This window comes from Macaca nemestrina, chromosome 12 (genome assembly GCF_043159975.1).
Source record: "Macaca nemestrina isolate mMacNem1 chromosome 12, mMacNem.hap1, whole genome shotgun sequence".
In the NCBI taxonomy this organism is placed as follows: Eukaryota; Metazoa; Chordata; class Mammalia; order Primates; family Cercopithecidae; genus Macaca; species Macaca nemestrina.
The window spans coordinates 101,923,038-101,938,019 of NC_092136.1; the positions used below are offsets into that span (position 1 = coordinate 101,923,038).

The window sequence follows — 14,982 nt, forward strand, 5'->3', positions numbered from 1 at the left end:
GCTATAGCTTTGCAGAAGATACAAAATTCTAATAGAAAATGATGTCATGCACTGAAAATGTTTGAATGACCCCTTAGCATAGTAAAGGTAGACTCTATATTAAGGGTACACTTCTGTGGTATAAAAACCATGCTTATATTCCTATTTATATTCCTGAAATAACTGAAAATAAGTGAGTACTTGGCCTCCATTGAGGAAGATCCAAGTTCCCAAAGCTAGTTAAATAGGGAGGAAATTCCTGCTGACCCCGACAAGCAATGTTTATATTTTCTATCTGCTTGAATCTTCAACCAACACTATTAGGGTTACAGTTTTTTCCTAACCTACCAGCCATGACATCAACTCAGAAAGAAGGGTAATGCAGTATATTATTATCCATATAGGAATGCTCTTAAAGACCTGAGGACTAACTCTACACAGGAATTACTTCTACCCTTATCCCAGATGATAGAGGGATAGGTTATAATAATCAAAGCCGTTAATTACTGGGCATTCCTATATGAAGGTGGAGTTCTTTACTGGCACTTTAGTCTCACAACTATTTTTATTCTACTATTGATTGCCTTAAATTCTCATTCTAACATGTCTATATATTTCTCCAATATCCTTATATGTGGTTACCTGGACAAACACACACATATTACACAAATGTGTCATGTATATACATATAGAAAGAAGTTAACTTTATTTAAATGTACTAAGCGCTTTCTGTGTCTGGTTCACAGAGCTATAGATTCTGCCTTGCCTTCAGCATTATCAAGAAATGATCACAAACATCAGAAACAACTCTTATCCAGAATCAATTGTGATAAAGAAATGAATGAAAACATGAGGGCAACCTTGGCTACTAGCAAAAATGTGTTCCAGCTTAAACTGGAGGAAACTCAGAAATGCCTAGAAGATCAGCATCTAAGCAATTTGCAAGTATGAAACTATAAAAATGTTGTTAATATTTTAATTCCTTGTACTAATTTTGCTCCACTTTTGCAATGTTCTCCACTAAAGAAATATCTTACTAGCTAAGAGTGGCCTTGAAAGAGTGTGGAGGAATCAGCACAAATTCATCATAGAAACTATAGAAATAATTTTTTAGTTTTTTCCTTACCTTTGAAAGTATAATGTAATGTATTATTGTTAGAGATTGTATTATAAAAAGCAACCAGAAAAGTATAAAGATGTAGGTATTAGTTTCTTAATGGAAATATGGCAGGATTCACTAGAAATGATGTTTGTAATCTATCCCTAGAAGGGCATATACTTTGTTATTTTTTCCACAACTGAATACAGATATCAGCTGATTTTCCTACATGTCCATCCATGTACTTTATTTTTCATTAATAATTATACACATTTATGAGATTTTTAATAAACCAATATCAAGATTAAATTCATAACATTGACCTGATTCATCCAACAATCAACAGTGGCAAGGCTAAGAAGGCAAAACAGAAGATTCCTGGCAGCTATCGTGATGTGCCTTCCTACCATAAACAACTATGATTATGAATAAAATATATAAAACAACTGCTTTTAGACATGAGCCAGAGGCAGTGCAGGATGTGATCTTGAAAAGGGGAAACAAATGACGTAAGCCTTATGATCACCTAGGCTTTCTATGTTGGTATATTGCCTGAATAAGCCTTAAAAAGATCCACTAGTAACCCAAGCTACCTATTAAACAAAAAAACTTAACACTTTTTTCTGTTTTTCTTTTCTTTTTTTTTTCTTTTTTTTTTTTTTTGAGATGGAGTCTCACTCTGTCACCAGGCTGGAGTGCAGTGGTGCAATCTCAGCTCACTGCAACCTCTGCCTCCCGGGTTCAAGCAATTCTCCTGCCTCAGCCTCCCGAGTAGCTGGGACTACAGGTGCCTGCCACCACGCCCAGCTAATTTTTGTACTTTTAGTAGAGACGGGGTTTCACCACGTTGGCCAGGATGGTCTCAATCTCTGGACCCCATGATCCGACCGTCTCGGCCTCCCAAAGTGCTGGGATTACAGGTGTGAACCACCATGCCTGGCCAACACTTTCTTAAAGAAGACTATGAAATCTAAATATTCAATAACATGATGCTCACAATGTCAGCATTCAATCAAAACTTAATAGACATATGAAGAATCAGGAAAATATGACCCATAACCAGGAGAAGAGTAGTCAGTATAATCAGACAGAAATAACAGAGATGATGGAATTAACCAACAAGGAATTTTAACGTATTTTTATAAATATTTTCAAGGAATTAAAGTAAAAATGTACATAAGAAAAACAGTTTATAAAAGAAATAAACAGACCTTCTAAATCTGAAAAACATACTGTCAGAAATGAAAAATTGACTGGATGGACTTAACTTTGCAGTAATTGCAGAACAAAAGATTAGTGGACTTGAAAACATAGCAATAGAAATTATCCAAGCTGAAGCTTTAGGAGAAAAAGGCTGGAAAAAAAATGAACAGATTGTTAGTGATCTGTGAGTCCATATAAAGCCATCAACACATTTAATTAAAATTAAAATTTAAATAAAATTTCACAAAGTGGGAATGGAAATGTTTAAAGAAACCATCACTGGAAATGCTAGAAATTTGATGAAAATTGTAAATCCACAGACTCAAGAAGCTCAACAAACTCCAAGAAGGATAAGTGTATGCACACACACATACCACAGAAAGGCACGTAAAAATCAGATTAAAGCCAGAGGGAAAAAAGATATGTTACATGCAGGGCAATAAAGATAAGATGGACCGCTCATGTAACTTATAAGCAAAACTTGAAGTTGATCATGTTTCATTATTTAATGGTGGAAAAAAATCTGAAAAAAAAAAAGAATATTGTTTATGAAATCAGAAATTGCCAAACTTCTTTTGAGGTGATTTGGGAGATGAAGCAATTACAGACCTATGCAAACTGAAATCTTAGAGCCATGGATGTCATACTTATATCTAGAAGGATCTTCTAATGCAAATTTCTGTGTCTCTCTAGATGTAACCTCAAAGGATGCCTTCCAGGCCTGATTTCATCATCATTATCAGTTAAAACAACTTAGTTCCAAGAACAGGCATTGAAGTAGCTGTGCTTTGTTTTATTCCCTGTTTGGCTGAGTGACTATCACTTTAAGAAGTATGCCAAAGGATGTGATAAATAGGGACTAAATGCTAAAACTATAAAACTCTCATGAATAATTTTTAAAACTTACTCCATAATACTAAATCAATAAGAACTAACTATGTAAATTAAAATATTTGTATTCTGTAATTTGTTTACTTTAGTTCTTAGTTTACTTACTAGGCTAAAAAAAGAATGTAATTTCGTCTGATACCATAGTATGTAAATTTTTAAAATTTTCATATTTTAGATAAATCTAAAATGTACAATAAATCTTAAGGGATATCAATTTTCTCTCCATTCAGCATTTTGACTAGATATACAATTTAATGTCTTCTTAAAATGTATTTCTGTGTATGTGATATAGATTAAAGCATTCTAGATATGTGTGAGAAAATAGAAATATTTTTAAACATTTACCATACGTTGAAGTAATTTTGAAATTTTATTAAAGACTGATAAATTTCATGTAAATTTCACTGAAATAGTGATGAAAATGTCTGTGGAATTTATGGAAATTACTGCTATGCTAAACCTCCAAAAGGAGTCATTAAAGTCAATAGTTTTTGAGTCTAAACCCATATGAAAATTACCTGGGGAATTTAAATTATACCAATATATGGACCCCATCCAAGTGTTAAATCAGCAGGACCCAGGTATAGATATTTTACACAGTTCTTTATGTGATTTTAACATGTAGCCAGAGTTAAAAGCCTTACTACAATCCACAAAATTAAGTTTTGTAAAAAGATGTAGCCCCTACTAACAGGAGGCTCACATTAGGATCGCAGAGCTTTTAGGAGCCTCATTCAAGTCCAGTGAATGTTTTAGGAAAAAATACAATTTGTAAATAATTATTTTTCAGAATCTCACTTGCTATTACTAAGCCTTCAAGAAACTTCATACTCTAAATGGAATAGCAGTAACAAAAATATTTTCTAAGTTATAACTGTGGCTAGAATAAGCAGGTATTACTTTAGGAGTTGAAATCAAAGCAAGCATACTATATTATAAGTCTTTGTTACCTCCCTATTTTTTACCTTGAGGATTGCTGCAGCGATAAGAATTATTTATGTACCCACGATATTTATAGTCATATTACTCTATATGCAAGGAGATTTGGGCTCAGTAACAATGGTATGTTGAATCATTAATCTTGGCATTTAAAAGTTTATAAGCTATAAAACAGTGTTCTTTTTTTTCCAGAAATTTTGTGATGAAGTTAATCAGATAACCAATTCTGAAACCCTCTCAAGTATAGACAGTCTTGAGCCTACAGAGCATGAAGAAATATATTTAACACTTAATAAGGAGCATTCCACATCCATCCAGTGGAATACCATTTCCCTCAAACCAGCAAATATGCAATCAACTAAACTCAGCTGCTTTGATGAAGATAAACTGGCATTCTCTAAAACTCAACATATAAATAATTGGCTTACAAATGTAGATGCTTCAAATACTCAGGATGTCACACCTTTCTCAGATATTTTAAGTAAATCTAATGTTCTACCTTCATGGGAATATTTTAATAGTAAAGAACAAAATCCGTCTTCTTTGAATGGAACAGTGGAAAGAGCCAAAAATACTGCTAATAATTCAGTACCCTTTGTACCTAGCCCACCTATATTTGTACTAGATAAAAAATGTGAAAAGACCTCTGAAACTAGCACTATAAGGATAACTGACTCCACTTCTGGAGCATTCAAAAGAGAGAGGCCGTTAGTTACTGAGAGCCCAACATTTAAATTTAGCAAATCCCAAAGCACTTCAGATTCTCCAACCCAGGAAGTGGCTACATTTCCAGACCAAGAGAAATATTCTGAATTAAATCAAGAAAATGGAACTACTTCAATTCCTACTTCATGTGTACCAGTGGCAACGCCTTTAGTTTTGCCATCTAATAAACAGTCAGCTAGACCTTCAGCAAAGAACAGTATACACATAAAAGAAATTGATGCAGTGCAGTGTTCTGATAAGTTTGATGAATTGAAAGATGGTGAAGAAGAAAAGATAAAATATTTTAATTGCAATAAGGGAGAGTTGCCTTTATTTTCAGACAGTTTTCAAGATGCCTATATACCTCACAATCCGGATTCAAAAGATGAAAAACAAAAATTCGCTGAAACATCATCCTTGTCTAATGTAACTTCTAATTATGACTTTGTTGGCCAGCACAAGAAAATGAAATACAACATCCATGAGAGAAATGGCGTGAGGTTTCTTAAAAGTATTTTAAAGAAAGAATCTAAATATGAACATGGTTATCTTAAGGCATTAATCATAAATCAGAGCTTTAAGTTTGGAAATCAAAAAGCAGCAGCTATCAAAGATAGTATTGAATTAACAAAGGAAAGGGAAAAAGGTGCAGAAATTCCAAAGACTATTAAAAAACTGAGGTGGTTTGATGAAACTAGCAGTATAGAAAACAATGCTGAAGACAGTCATTCACTGAAGAATAAAACAGGAATAACTCAACAGCATTCTCAAAAATTCTGCATTCAAAGTGGTGCTGGAAGCAACATAATTAGTGTTTCTGCTTGTGCTGTAAATTCTGCTGCTAGAAAGAAGTCCAGGGAGGATTCTATCTCTGAAAATGTTACGACTGGAGCAGACCATACGCCTTTGAACTGTTTTATACCTTCAGGTTATAATTTTGCTAAACATGCCTGGCCAGCCTCAAAAAAAGAGGAAAGTAAAATCCCTGTACATGATGATTCTAAAACTAAGCAAGGTAAGCCACAAAGAGGTGGAGCAAAAATAATTAGAAAACCAGGATCTGCAAAAGTCCAATCAGGCTTTATATGTACAAACAGAAAAGGCACTGTCATTGAACCACAATCTGCAAGCAAAGTCAACATATTTACACAAGCTCAGGGAAAATTAATTATACCTTGTCCTCCTCCCCAATCTACATCAAATATTAGAAGTGGTAAAAATATACAGGTGTCTCAGTGTCAATCAGTAACTCCTGAAAAGCCTCAAAACATTATTACACATAACGGTTTTAATTCAAAACATGTGCTTCCAACAGAACACAATTTGAATCAGTGGAATCAGGAAAGTAGTTCTCCACTGTCAAATGCTTGTTCTGATCTAGTCACTGTGATACCATCACTGCCATCATATTGTTCTTCAGACTGCCAAACTTTTGCAAAAATAAATCATTCAAATGGCACTCAAGCAGTTGCCCAGCAAGATGGGACATTATATTGCACCCAAAGAAGTCCTGTTTGTGAAGAAAGTTATCCATCTGTGACTCCAAGAACTGCTGAAGAAGAATCGGTTCCCTTGTGGAAAAGAGGGCATAATGTCCTGCATCAAAATAAGAGGGCTACGGGTAAGAGTAAATTTATAGCTTTTTATAGATAAAATGTACACCTTTGTTAAAGTCATGTGAAATTGTTCCTATTTATGTATGGACATACATACTATGTAAATATTAGTATTAAACAATAGCTGTATAGAAATAACTTACCTCCAGGCCGAGCACAGTGGCTTACACCTGTAATCCCAGCACTTTGGGAGGCCCAGGTGGGTGGATCACTTAAGGCCAGGAGTTCAAGACCAGCCTGGCCAACATAGCAAAATCCCATCTCTACTAATACAAAAGTTAGTCCAGCATGGTGGCACATGCCTATAGTCCCAGCTACTTGGGAGGCAAAGGAAGAATTGCTTGAACCTGGGAGGCAGAGGTTGCAGTGAGCCGAGATCGCATCACTTGCACTCCAGCCTGATGACAGAGCAAGACTCTGTCTCCAAAAAAAAAAAAAAAAAAAAAGAAGTAACTTACCTCCTGTAATATTGTGATTTTTGGCCAGGCACAGTGGCTCATGTCTGTAATCCCAGCACTTTGGGAGGCCAAGGTTCGCGAATTTACTTGAGATTGGAAGTTCGAGACCAGCCTGGCCAACATGGCGAAACCCTGTCTCTACAAAAATACAAAAATTAGCTGGGCATGGTGGCGCATGCCTATAATCCCAGTTGCATGGGAGGAGGCAGGAGAATCGTTTGAACCTAGAGCCCAAGAGGCGGAGGTTGCAGTGAGCCGAGATTGTGCACCACTGCACTCCAGCCTGGGTGACAGAGCCAGACTCCATCTCAAAAAGAAAAAAAAACATTGTGACATTAGTAGCTGAAGTTTTTAAGAGAATGAGCCAACCTGTGCTCAACTGAAATTAGAAACTTTTGCCAGCCTCCATTTTTTTCCATGACTTTTCCTGTTAGTTTAAGAGGAAGGACAAGGAATAGGATCTGATTCTTGTCCCATATTATTCTGTCATTACTATTGTAGTCAAATTTTCCATCAAAGAAAGCACAGTGAAAAATATTGTTTAAATTATTATAAACAAGTGAATACATGTAATTATATTCATTTTTCTTTAAAATGTTTGTTAAATTGAGTTGCTATAAACTAATATTAATTAGATATACCTGATTCTCCCATTCCCTTTCCCAAAGTGTGGTAGCTCCGCTTTTATCTGCTCTATTGGTTTTTGTGAGAGCAAAAAAATGATATCATTGCCTTGAAATATTTTTGAAAATTAATCTCTATAGAATGCCATTGCCCTTACTAGCTAGTTGACTCTCATAAAACTTCTTTCCTCCTATGAGGGAATAAACTAGAAAGCAATACATTTTCCTGCCAATAGGAAACAGTTGCCTATTGAGAAATAGGACTGGAGTCTGGAGGCCATCAGAAAAACAACTCTTGTTTTTCCAAAGGTATGAATAAATATTGATATATAATGAGAGTTTAAAATTTAATATTCAAAGTCATCTTCAATTAAACCATGAGTTTTTAAGGACAAGGGACATTTATGTAATTCATCACAGTATCCCCAGATCCTAACAAGTGTCTGGCACTTAGTAATCACCCAGACTCTACTTGAATTGAATGGATACAAGCCACATTAGCGGAAGGGAAGCTAAATGCAGACACTATAATCTAATAATCTTCATTACTTGTCTACAAAAATCTAGATTTTAAAAAACTGTTTCTGTCACTAAAATTACGATTTTTTTAATCCAGTCATTTCAAAATGTAACTTTAGTTTTCACAACACTTCAAAAAATGAAGGTATCATACAGATTAAGTATTCTAAAATAAATAATGATGGTTACCCTTTTTGAGTTTCTACCTTGTACCAGTCACAGTACTAAGTGTTTTATACTTATTATCTGATTTAAACCTTCTAATAATACTGAGAAATAAATATTTTTAAGACACTGTTTTGCAAAGAAGTAAGCAGAATTATCCAAGGTCAAGAGCTAGTAAATAGCAGAATTGGTATTTTGATCCAGATCTCTGTGGTTCCAAGTCCTGTGCTTTTTGTACTAAAACCGTATAGTAAATATAGTTATTAAGCAAATATCATATATCGCACTCTGCTAATTAAGAAAAATATTAGGAAACTTATAGTTTCCCAATATATGTACAAAAGGGTAGCATATTAAAATTATCTGATTCTCTGATAAAGGAATGGGATACATTTTATCTGGAGAAACCAATATTTTCCCGACATTTAATCAAAGGAGGTACTTCTCTCTCGGACCTTCATATAAGGGACATTGGAAAATATAATGAATTTTAACATTCTTAAATGTTCTTAAATATTCACACTGTTGTAAATATCTATACATATTAATACAGTGATTATACTTCAAAAATATAACAATATTAACAATACTGAATATTTTGTATGTTCAGTCATTTAAGCTTTTTTCCCAAAACTGTTTAAATATAAAATGCTTCATGTGAACTCTTTGTTAATACTGGATTATGGTACAGTGAGCATTTGTGGGATTTCTTTTCCTACACTTTTATTTGCCAGTTCATTTTATTTTTATACCCTTATGCATCCAGAGTTGACAGTTGTAGAGAGCATCTTGTTCTCAATTAGCATTTTCAGAACACTCTAGCATAACTCTCTAGGAAAACCTCTTCCAATTAGATCCAAGCCATTCAACTATACCACCTCCTGATGTCTCAAGTTATTTCCCCCCTAAACGATGGCTTTGATATTTGGTTCACAGTCTTCATTTCCATACAAAGTCTTTGCCATCATACTGGATAGTTCAGCTTTTATATGGATGAGCAAACACCCTGATCGTCCTCACTCCTTTTTCATCTCTAATAACTTTCTATACAATTCTGCCTCAAGTACCCATTCCCTTTGCTATATTCTGGACCTCGTCAACATTCATAACTTCTCTACTTCTTTTTTTTATTTCAGCTTTTATTTTAGATACAGAGGGTACATGTGCATGTTTGTTACATGGGGATATTGCATGATGCTGAGGTTTGGGGTATGGATCCTGTTACCCAGATAGTAAGCAAACTCACTCACTCCTCTACTTAAGCACATTCTCCTCTCTTTTCCCTACTCTTACTCCTCCCATTCTTCTACCCTACCGGGCTTCTTCAGTCCAGTATTTTCTCTACTTTCTCATTCCAATTCATCATCTCTTTCTTTCCAATTCATCAGCTCTTTATTTTCTATTCCTTACCCAGCTTAAATTTAATGGTCCATTTCTTTTTCTTTTTATCATTCTTTTCTTTTTTTGAGATGGGGGTCTCACTTTGTGCCCCAGGCTAGGGCAAAGTGGCATGATCATGGCTCAGTGCAGCCTGGGACTCCTGGGCTCAAGCAGTGCTCCCACCTCAACCTTTCAGGCACTACAGGTACACACCCCCATGCCCAACTAATTTTTTTATATAGAGACAGGGTCTGCCTATGATACCCCGGCTGGTCTTGAACTCCTGGGCTCAAGCCATCTTCCCACTCGGTCTCCCAAAGTGCTAGGATTATAGGCATGAGCCGCTGCGCCTGGCCAGGTTCATCATTTCAATAGTTCTTTTACCAATATCCTAAGCTCTTTGCCTCTTGGTCTTTTTTGTCACAGGAATCAAACAACCCTCCCCCACCCAGGGGAAAAAATTATTTACTTTTTCTCTGCCTCCTTCTAAGTAGCAGAGAAAATTCATACCAATGTGCCAGGCATATTGGCTATACTGTAGATTTATGATCCACATTTTCTGATGAGCAACCTTACTGAGTATTCCTACTGTTTCTCTCGTAAATTCACTGTCCTTCCTTTGAAATAATTATTTCAAACATCCTTCCCAAACATCTAATTTCCCCACTTCTCTTTCCTCATCAAATACTTTCACTGCTCATTTTTCTTAAAATGAGAGACTATTTTCATCCAAAAAACCATTACCAGATTGAAAAGGCAAACCACAGAGTGGAAGAATATTTGTAATGCATATTACTGACAAAGGGCTTATATCCAGAAGATATAAAGAACTCAAAATGCTCTTCAATAGTATAATATATAAATAGAGTTAAATTCCATTATTCATTTAATGAAATACTCTAAGATAAATGAGCTATTGCTGAAAAACAGCAGTGTGGGTATACCTTACACCTTAATATTGTGCAAAAGAACCATATTGCACAATAAAAATGCATATTCTGCTCCATTTATATCAAAAACAGGTAAAATTATGGCAGGGGAGTATATAGAAACAGGTAATGAGGGGAGCATTTTTGGTGCTAGTAATATTCAGTTTCTTGACATGAGTGGCTGTGAAATCTGGGTTTGGATATATAATCTGTTTATTTTCAATTCGTGCACTTTTCTATACATAAATTCTACTTCCATTTTTTTGAAAGCCAAATGATGTTGACACATTATTTAAATCTGATTTCAAAAAGAACACTTTTTTCTTTTCCAATAATTATTAAGAATATCTTCACAGAATCAAAAATTTGATTACTAGAAAGGACCAATGTGACAATTTCCTTTAAACTGTCACATTTTATAGATGAGGAAATATCCTAGGCAAAAATTAGGTAACATTTATTATGTTCCAATCACTAAGCACTTTAAATATTGAAACAAAGTTAATCCTCCCAATAAATCTGTGAGGTGAGTAATATTCTTACACCCATTTTATAGATGAGGAAACTGGGTCACATAGAGGATAACTGACTGTATAAATTGCATAGCTAGTGTAAGTGGCATACTCAAAATTAAGGCATTATGAATCTATGTTCTTAAATATTGAGCTACTTTGTTTATTTTTTTCTGAGACAGGGATCTCACTGTCACCCGGGCTGGAGTGCAATGGCACGATCTTGGTGCAACCTCTGCCTCCCAAGGTCAAGCGATCCTCCCACCTCAGCCCTCTCAGTAGCTGAGACCACAGGCACGCACCGCCACACCTGGCTAATTTTTTGTATTTTTGGTACAGATGAAGTCTCACCATGTTGCCCAGGCTGGTCTCAAACTCCTGAGCTCAGGCTCAGGTGCTCTGCCTCCCTAGGCCTCCCAAGTACTGGGATTATAGGTGTGAGCCACCGTGCCCAGCCTTACTTTGTTTTTTTTAAACTCTTAATAACAACAATTTTTTCAGTAATATACATGGAAAAAAATAGTACATTAATCTATACAATTTGTGGATAGTGCAGAGTATCAAAGGAAGTTACTGATGAAATCGAGGCTGGAAACAAGCTTCAGAATCATCCTGGCTAACTGAACTGGCAAATCAAAACCAGTAAAGTTCAGTTTAGCAGAAATAGCTATAAAGTCATACATTTATTTGCATTCAGTTTACTGTTTACAGTTTGGGGGGGTTGCCTTTATTTTTTTTTTAAGGTGGGGACTCACTGCATTGCCCAGGCTGATCTTGAATTCCTGAGCTGAAGAGCTCCTCCTGCTTCAGCCTCCCAAGTAGCTGGGGTTACAGTTGTGAGCCATGGTGCCTGGCATGCTTTTTAAAGTTTTAATTGTGAAATATATCTGACATAGAAAAGAATGTATGTGGCATATAAGAACAAGTTAAGACTAATAATAAGAGAACCCTGTACCCATTGCTCACTTTTAGAAATAGAAAATCACCAATAGTGGCCAGGTGCCATGGCTCACACCTGTAATCCCAGCACTTTGGGTTGCCAAAGCAGGTGGATCACTTGATCCCAGGAGTTTGAGACCAGCTTGGCCAACATGGTGAAACCCTGTCTCTACTAAAAATATAAAAACTAGCTGTGCGTGGTGGTGGGCGCCTGTAATCCCAGCTACTCAGGAGGCTGAGGCAGGAGAATCACTTCAATCCCAAGGCAGAGGTTGCAGTGTGTCAAGAACATGTCACTGCACTCCAGCCTGGGCAACAGAGCGAGACTCAGTCTCCAAAAAACATAAAATAAGAAAGAAAAGAAAAATCCCAATACCTACGAAGCCCTATATGCTTCTTCCCAACTGCATCCCCTTCCTCTGTTACAGACGTGAACACCATGAAGAATTTCACGTTAAGCTGGGCACGGTGGCTCACACCTGTAATCCCAACACTTTGGGAGGCCGAGGCGGGTGAATCACAAGGTCAGGAGTTCAAGACCAGCCTGGCCAACATAGTGAAACCCTGTCTCTACTAAAACTACAAAAATTAGCCGGATGTGCTGGCGCGCACCTTTAGTCCCAGCTACTCCGGAGGCTAAGGTGGGAGAATCACCTGAACCTGGGAAGTGGAGGTTGCAGTGAGTCGAGATCGTGCTGTTGCACTCCAGCCTGGGCGACAGAGTGAGACTCCATCTCAAAAAAAAAAAAAAAAAAAAAATCATGTTAATTATTCCATGATTTTCTTGATAATTTTGCCACATATGAATGCATTGCAATCAACTTTGTTTTTTAGATTGATTAGTTGGCTATACTTCATATTCATTGCTACAGTCGCATTCAACTATATGAATGTTCAAACAATGTTTTCATTCTCCTGGCATTGGACATTTGGGTTGCTTCTAGTTTCTTCCTTTTATGAATAATTCTTCCAAGAACAGCTTTGTATATCTACTGATGCACATGTTGCTGAGCCATATGGTATGTGTATTTTCAGCTTTACTAGGTAATCCAAATTGTTTTCCAGAGTAATATATGAAAGTTGCCTTTACTCCATCTTCACCAAAAGTCTGATAAACTTTTTAATGTTTTTCAGTCGTACAGTGTAAAATGGTTTCTAATTATGTGGTACATATACACCATGGAATGCTATGCAGCCATAAAAAGGAACGAGATCATGTCCTTTGCAAGAACATAGACGAAGCTAGAAGCCATTATCCTCAGCAAACTAATACAGGAACACAAAATCAAACACCACATGTTCTCACTTATAAATGGGAACTGAACAATGAGAACACGTGGGCACAGGGAGGGGAACAACACACACTAGAGTCTTGGAGTGGGGAGGGGAGAGCATCAGGATAGCTAATGCATCCGGGGCTTAATACCTAGGTGATGGATAATAATTTTAGGCAGTAACAAGCAGATCTTTAGAAGTACTGCTGTACTTTATGTCATTTTATAATATATATTTTAAAGAATTATAAACAAACTGGATTACCCAGGGCTATGAGAGGAGAGATTCAGTCTAAAAGTCAGTTAAAGAAACACAAGCCTAAGTGACATGACAGCTGTGTACAAATATTTGAAGGCTTATTACAAAGAAGAAGGAGTAAACAGAACTGAAATGAAAGGGTAAAAATTGCAGAGAGGTTTTCAGCTCAGCATAAGGAAGGATTTGAGCTATCCAGCAAAGGAAGAGGATGCCCCCATGAGGTAGTGGCTCCTCATCACTATTCCATTCAAGCAGCAGTTGAACGTCCACCTGTGAGTAATTTAGATCCATAGGTTACAGGTTGAACTAGTTAACTTCTAAGATTTTTTCCAAAACTATAATTCTGAGATTGTCTCCGGTATTTTTTTTGTGTTTACAATTAAGAATACTACAGATTTTAAAAAATATAATGCTTTATTGAAGATTAGTTGCTTTATTTTGAGTTGTGGTGGTGAAACTATCATATCTAGAATTTTCATATGAAACTAGGAATTTGGCCAGAGATACCAGTGCAAGCTACATTATTTTTGCAAAAATAGCAAGATTCTCAGCTATTGTATTAATTGTTAGATAATATTTAAGCACATATATATGAACAGAAAAATATATAAACTGTTTCAGGCATATACTGTGTCTTTAACTGCGATCAATAATTTACAATCCACAAAACTACAAAGAACAATAAAGCACAAAGATAAATAATTCAATCAAGAAAGTACAAAAGTGACTTCAGAAGATTGATGAGCAGACTGAGGGATGAGATAAAACCTTGACACAGCAGTTACATGAACAAGGGAATTTTTATGCAAGGTGTTTAAAGCTTTTTAGATAAAGATGAGGACTTCTCAAGATTTAGAGGAAGAAAATTCCAAGAATAGAAAACAACATAGAAACTATATTGCTGCCGAAATAATCTCAGTGGAAACTATAATATTTTGCATATGTAGCATTTAGCATATTGATACAGGTGGAAATAAGCATAATACAGTGCTTTTTAAACTGTGGGATATGACTCGTTCGTCAATTGTGAAATCAACGACTGGTAACCAGTATTTTTTTAATGAAGTCTAATTTTAGAATTAGAATATTCTAGAATGGAAACTACCAGAAAGTATCATATGTTGTGAGGATAAATATATTTTATAAAACTATGTATGTATCCAAGGTCACAATGCAAAATACATTTATTTCTGTGAGACACAGTCAAATCAGAATGAAAATTACTAGCATATGTGTAGGAGCTAGAAGTTTAGATTTTAGAACCCAACTAATTGGAGCTGAATCCCAGCTTTGCCCCTTACTGGCTCCATGGCCTTGGGCAAGTTATTTATCTTCCCCCCTCCTTCATTTATTTTTTTGTTGTTGTTTCTTTTTTAACTTTTAGGTTCAGGAGTACATGTGCACTTTGTTATATAGGTAAATTGCATGTCACTAGGTTTTGGTGTAGAGATTATTTTGTCACCTAGGAAGTAAGCATAGTACCCAAGGGTGG

General features: G+C 35.8%; 1 protein-coding gene across 5 annotated transcripts in view; it reads left to right on the plus strand.

Moving 5' to 3' along the window:
- LOC105493724 (centrosomal protein 126) overlaps positions 1–14,982 on the plus strand; it is a 77,088-nt gene that overhangs the window by 39,323 nt on the left and 22,783 nt on the right. For all 5 annotated transcript variants that reach the window (XM_071075505.1, XM_071075508.1, XM_071075506.1 and 2 more), the window contains 2 exons: positions 726–924; positions 4,304–6,437. In XM_071075505.1, coding sequence (XP_070931606.1) covers positions 726–924; positions 4,304–6,437 — 2,333 coding nt within the window. The remainder of the gene's footprint in view (positions 1–725; positions 925–4,303; positions 6,438–14,982) is intronic.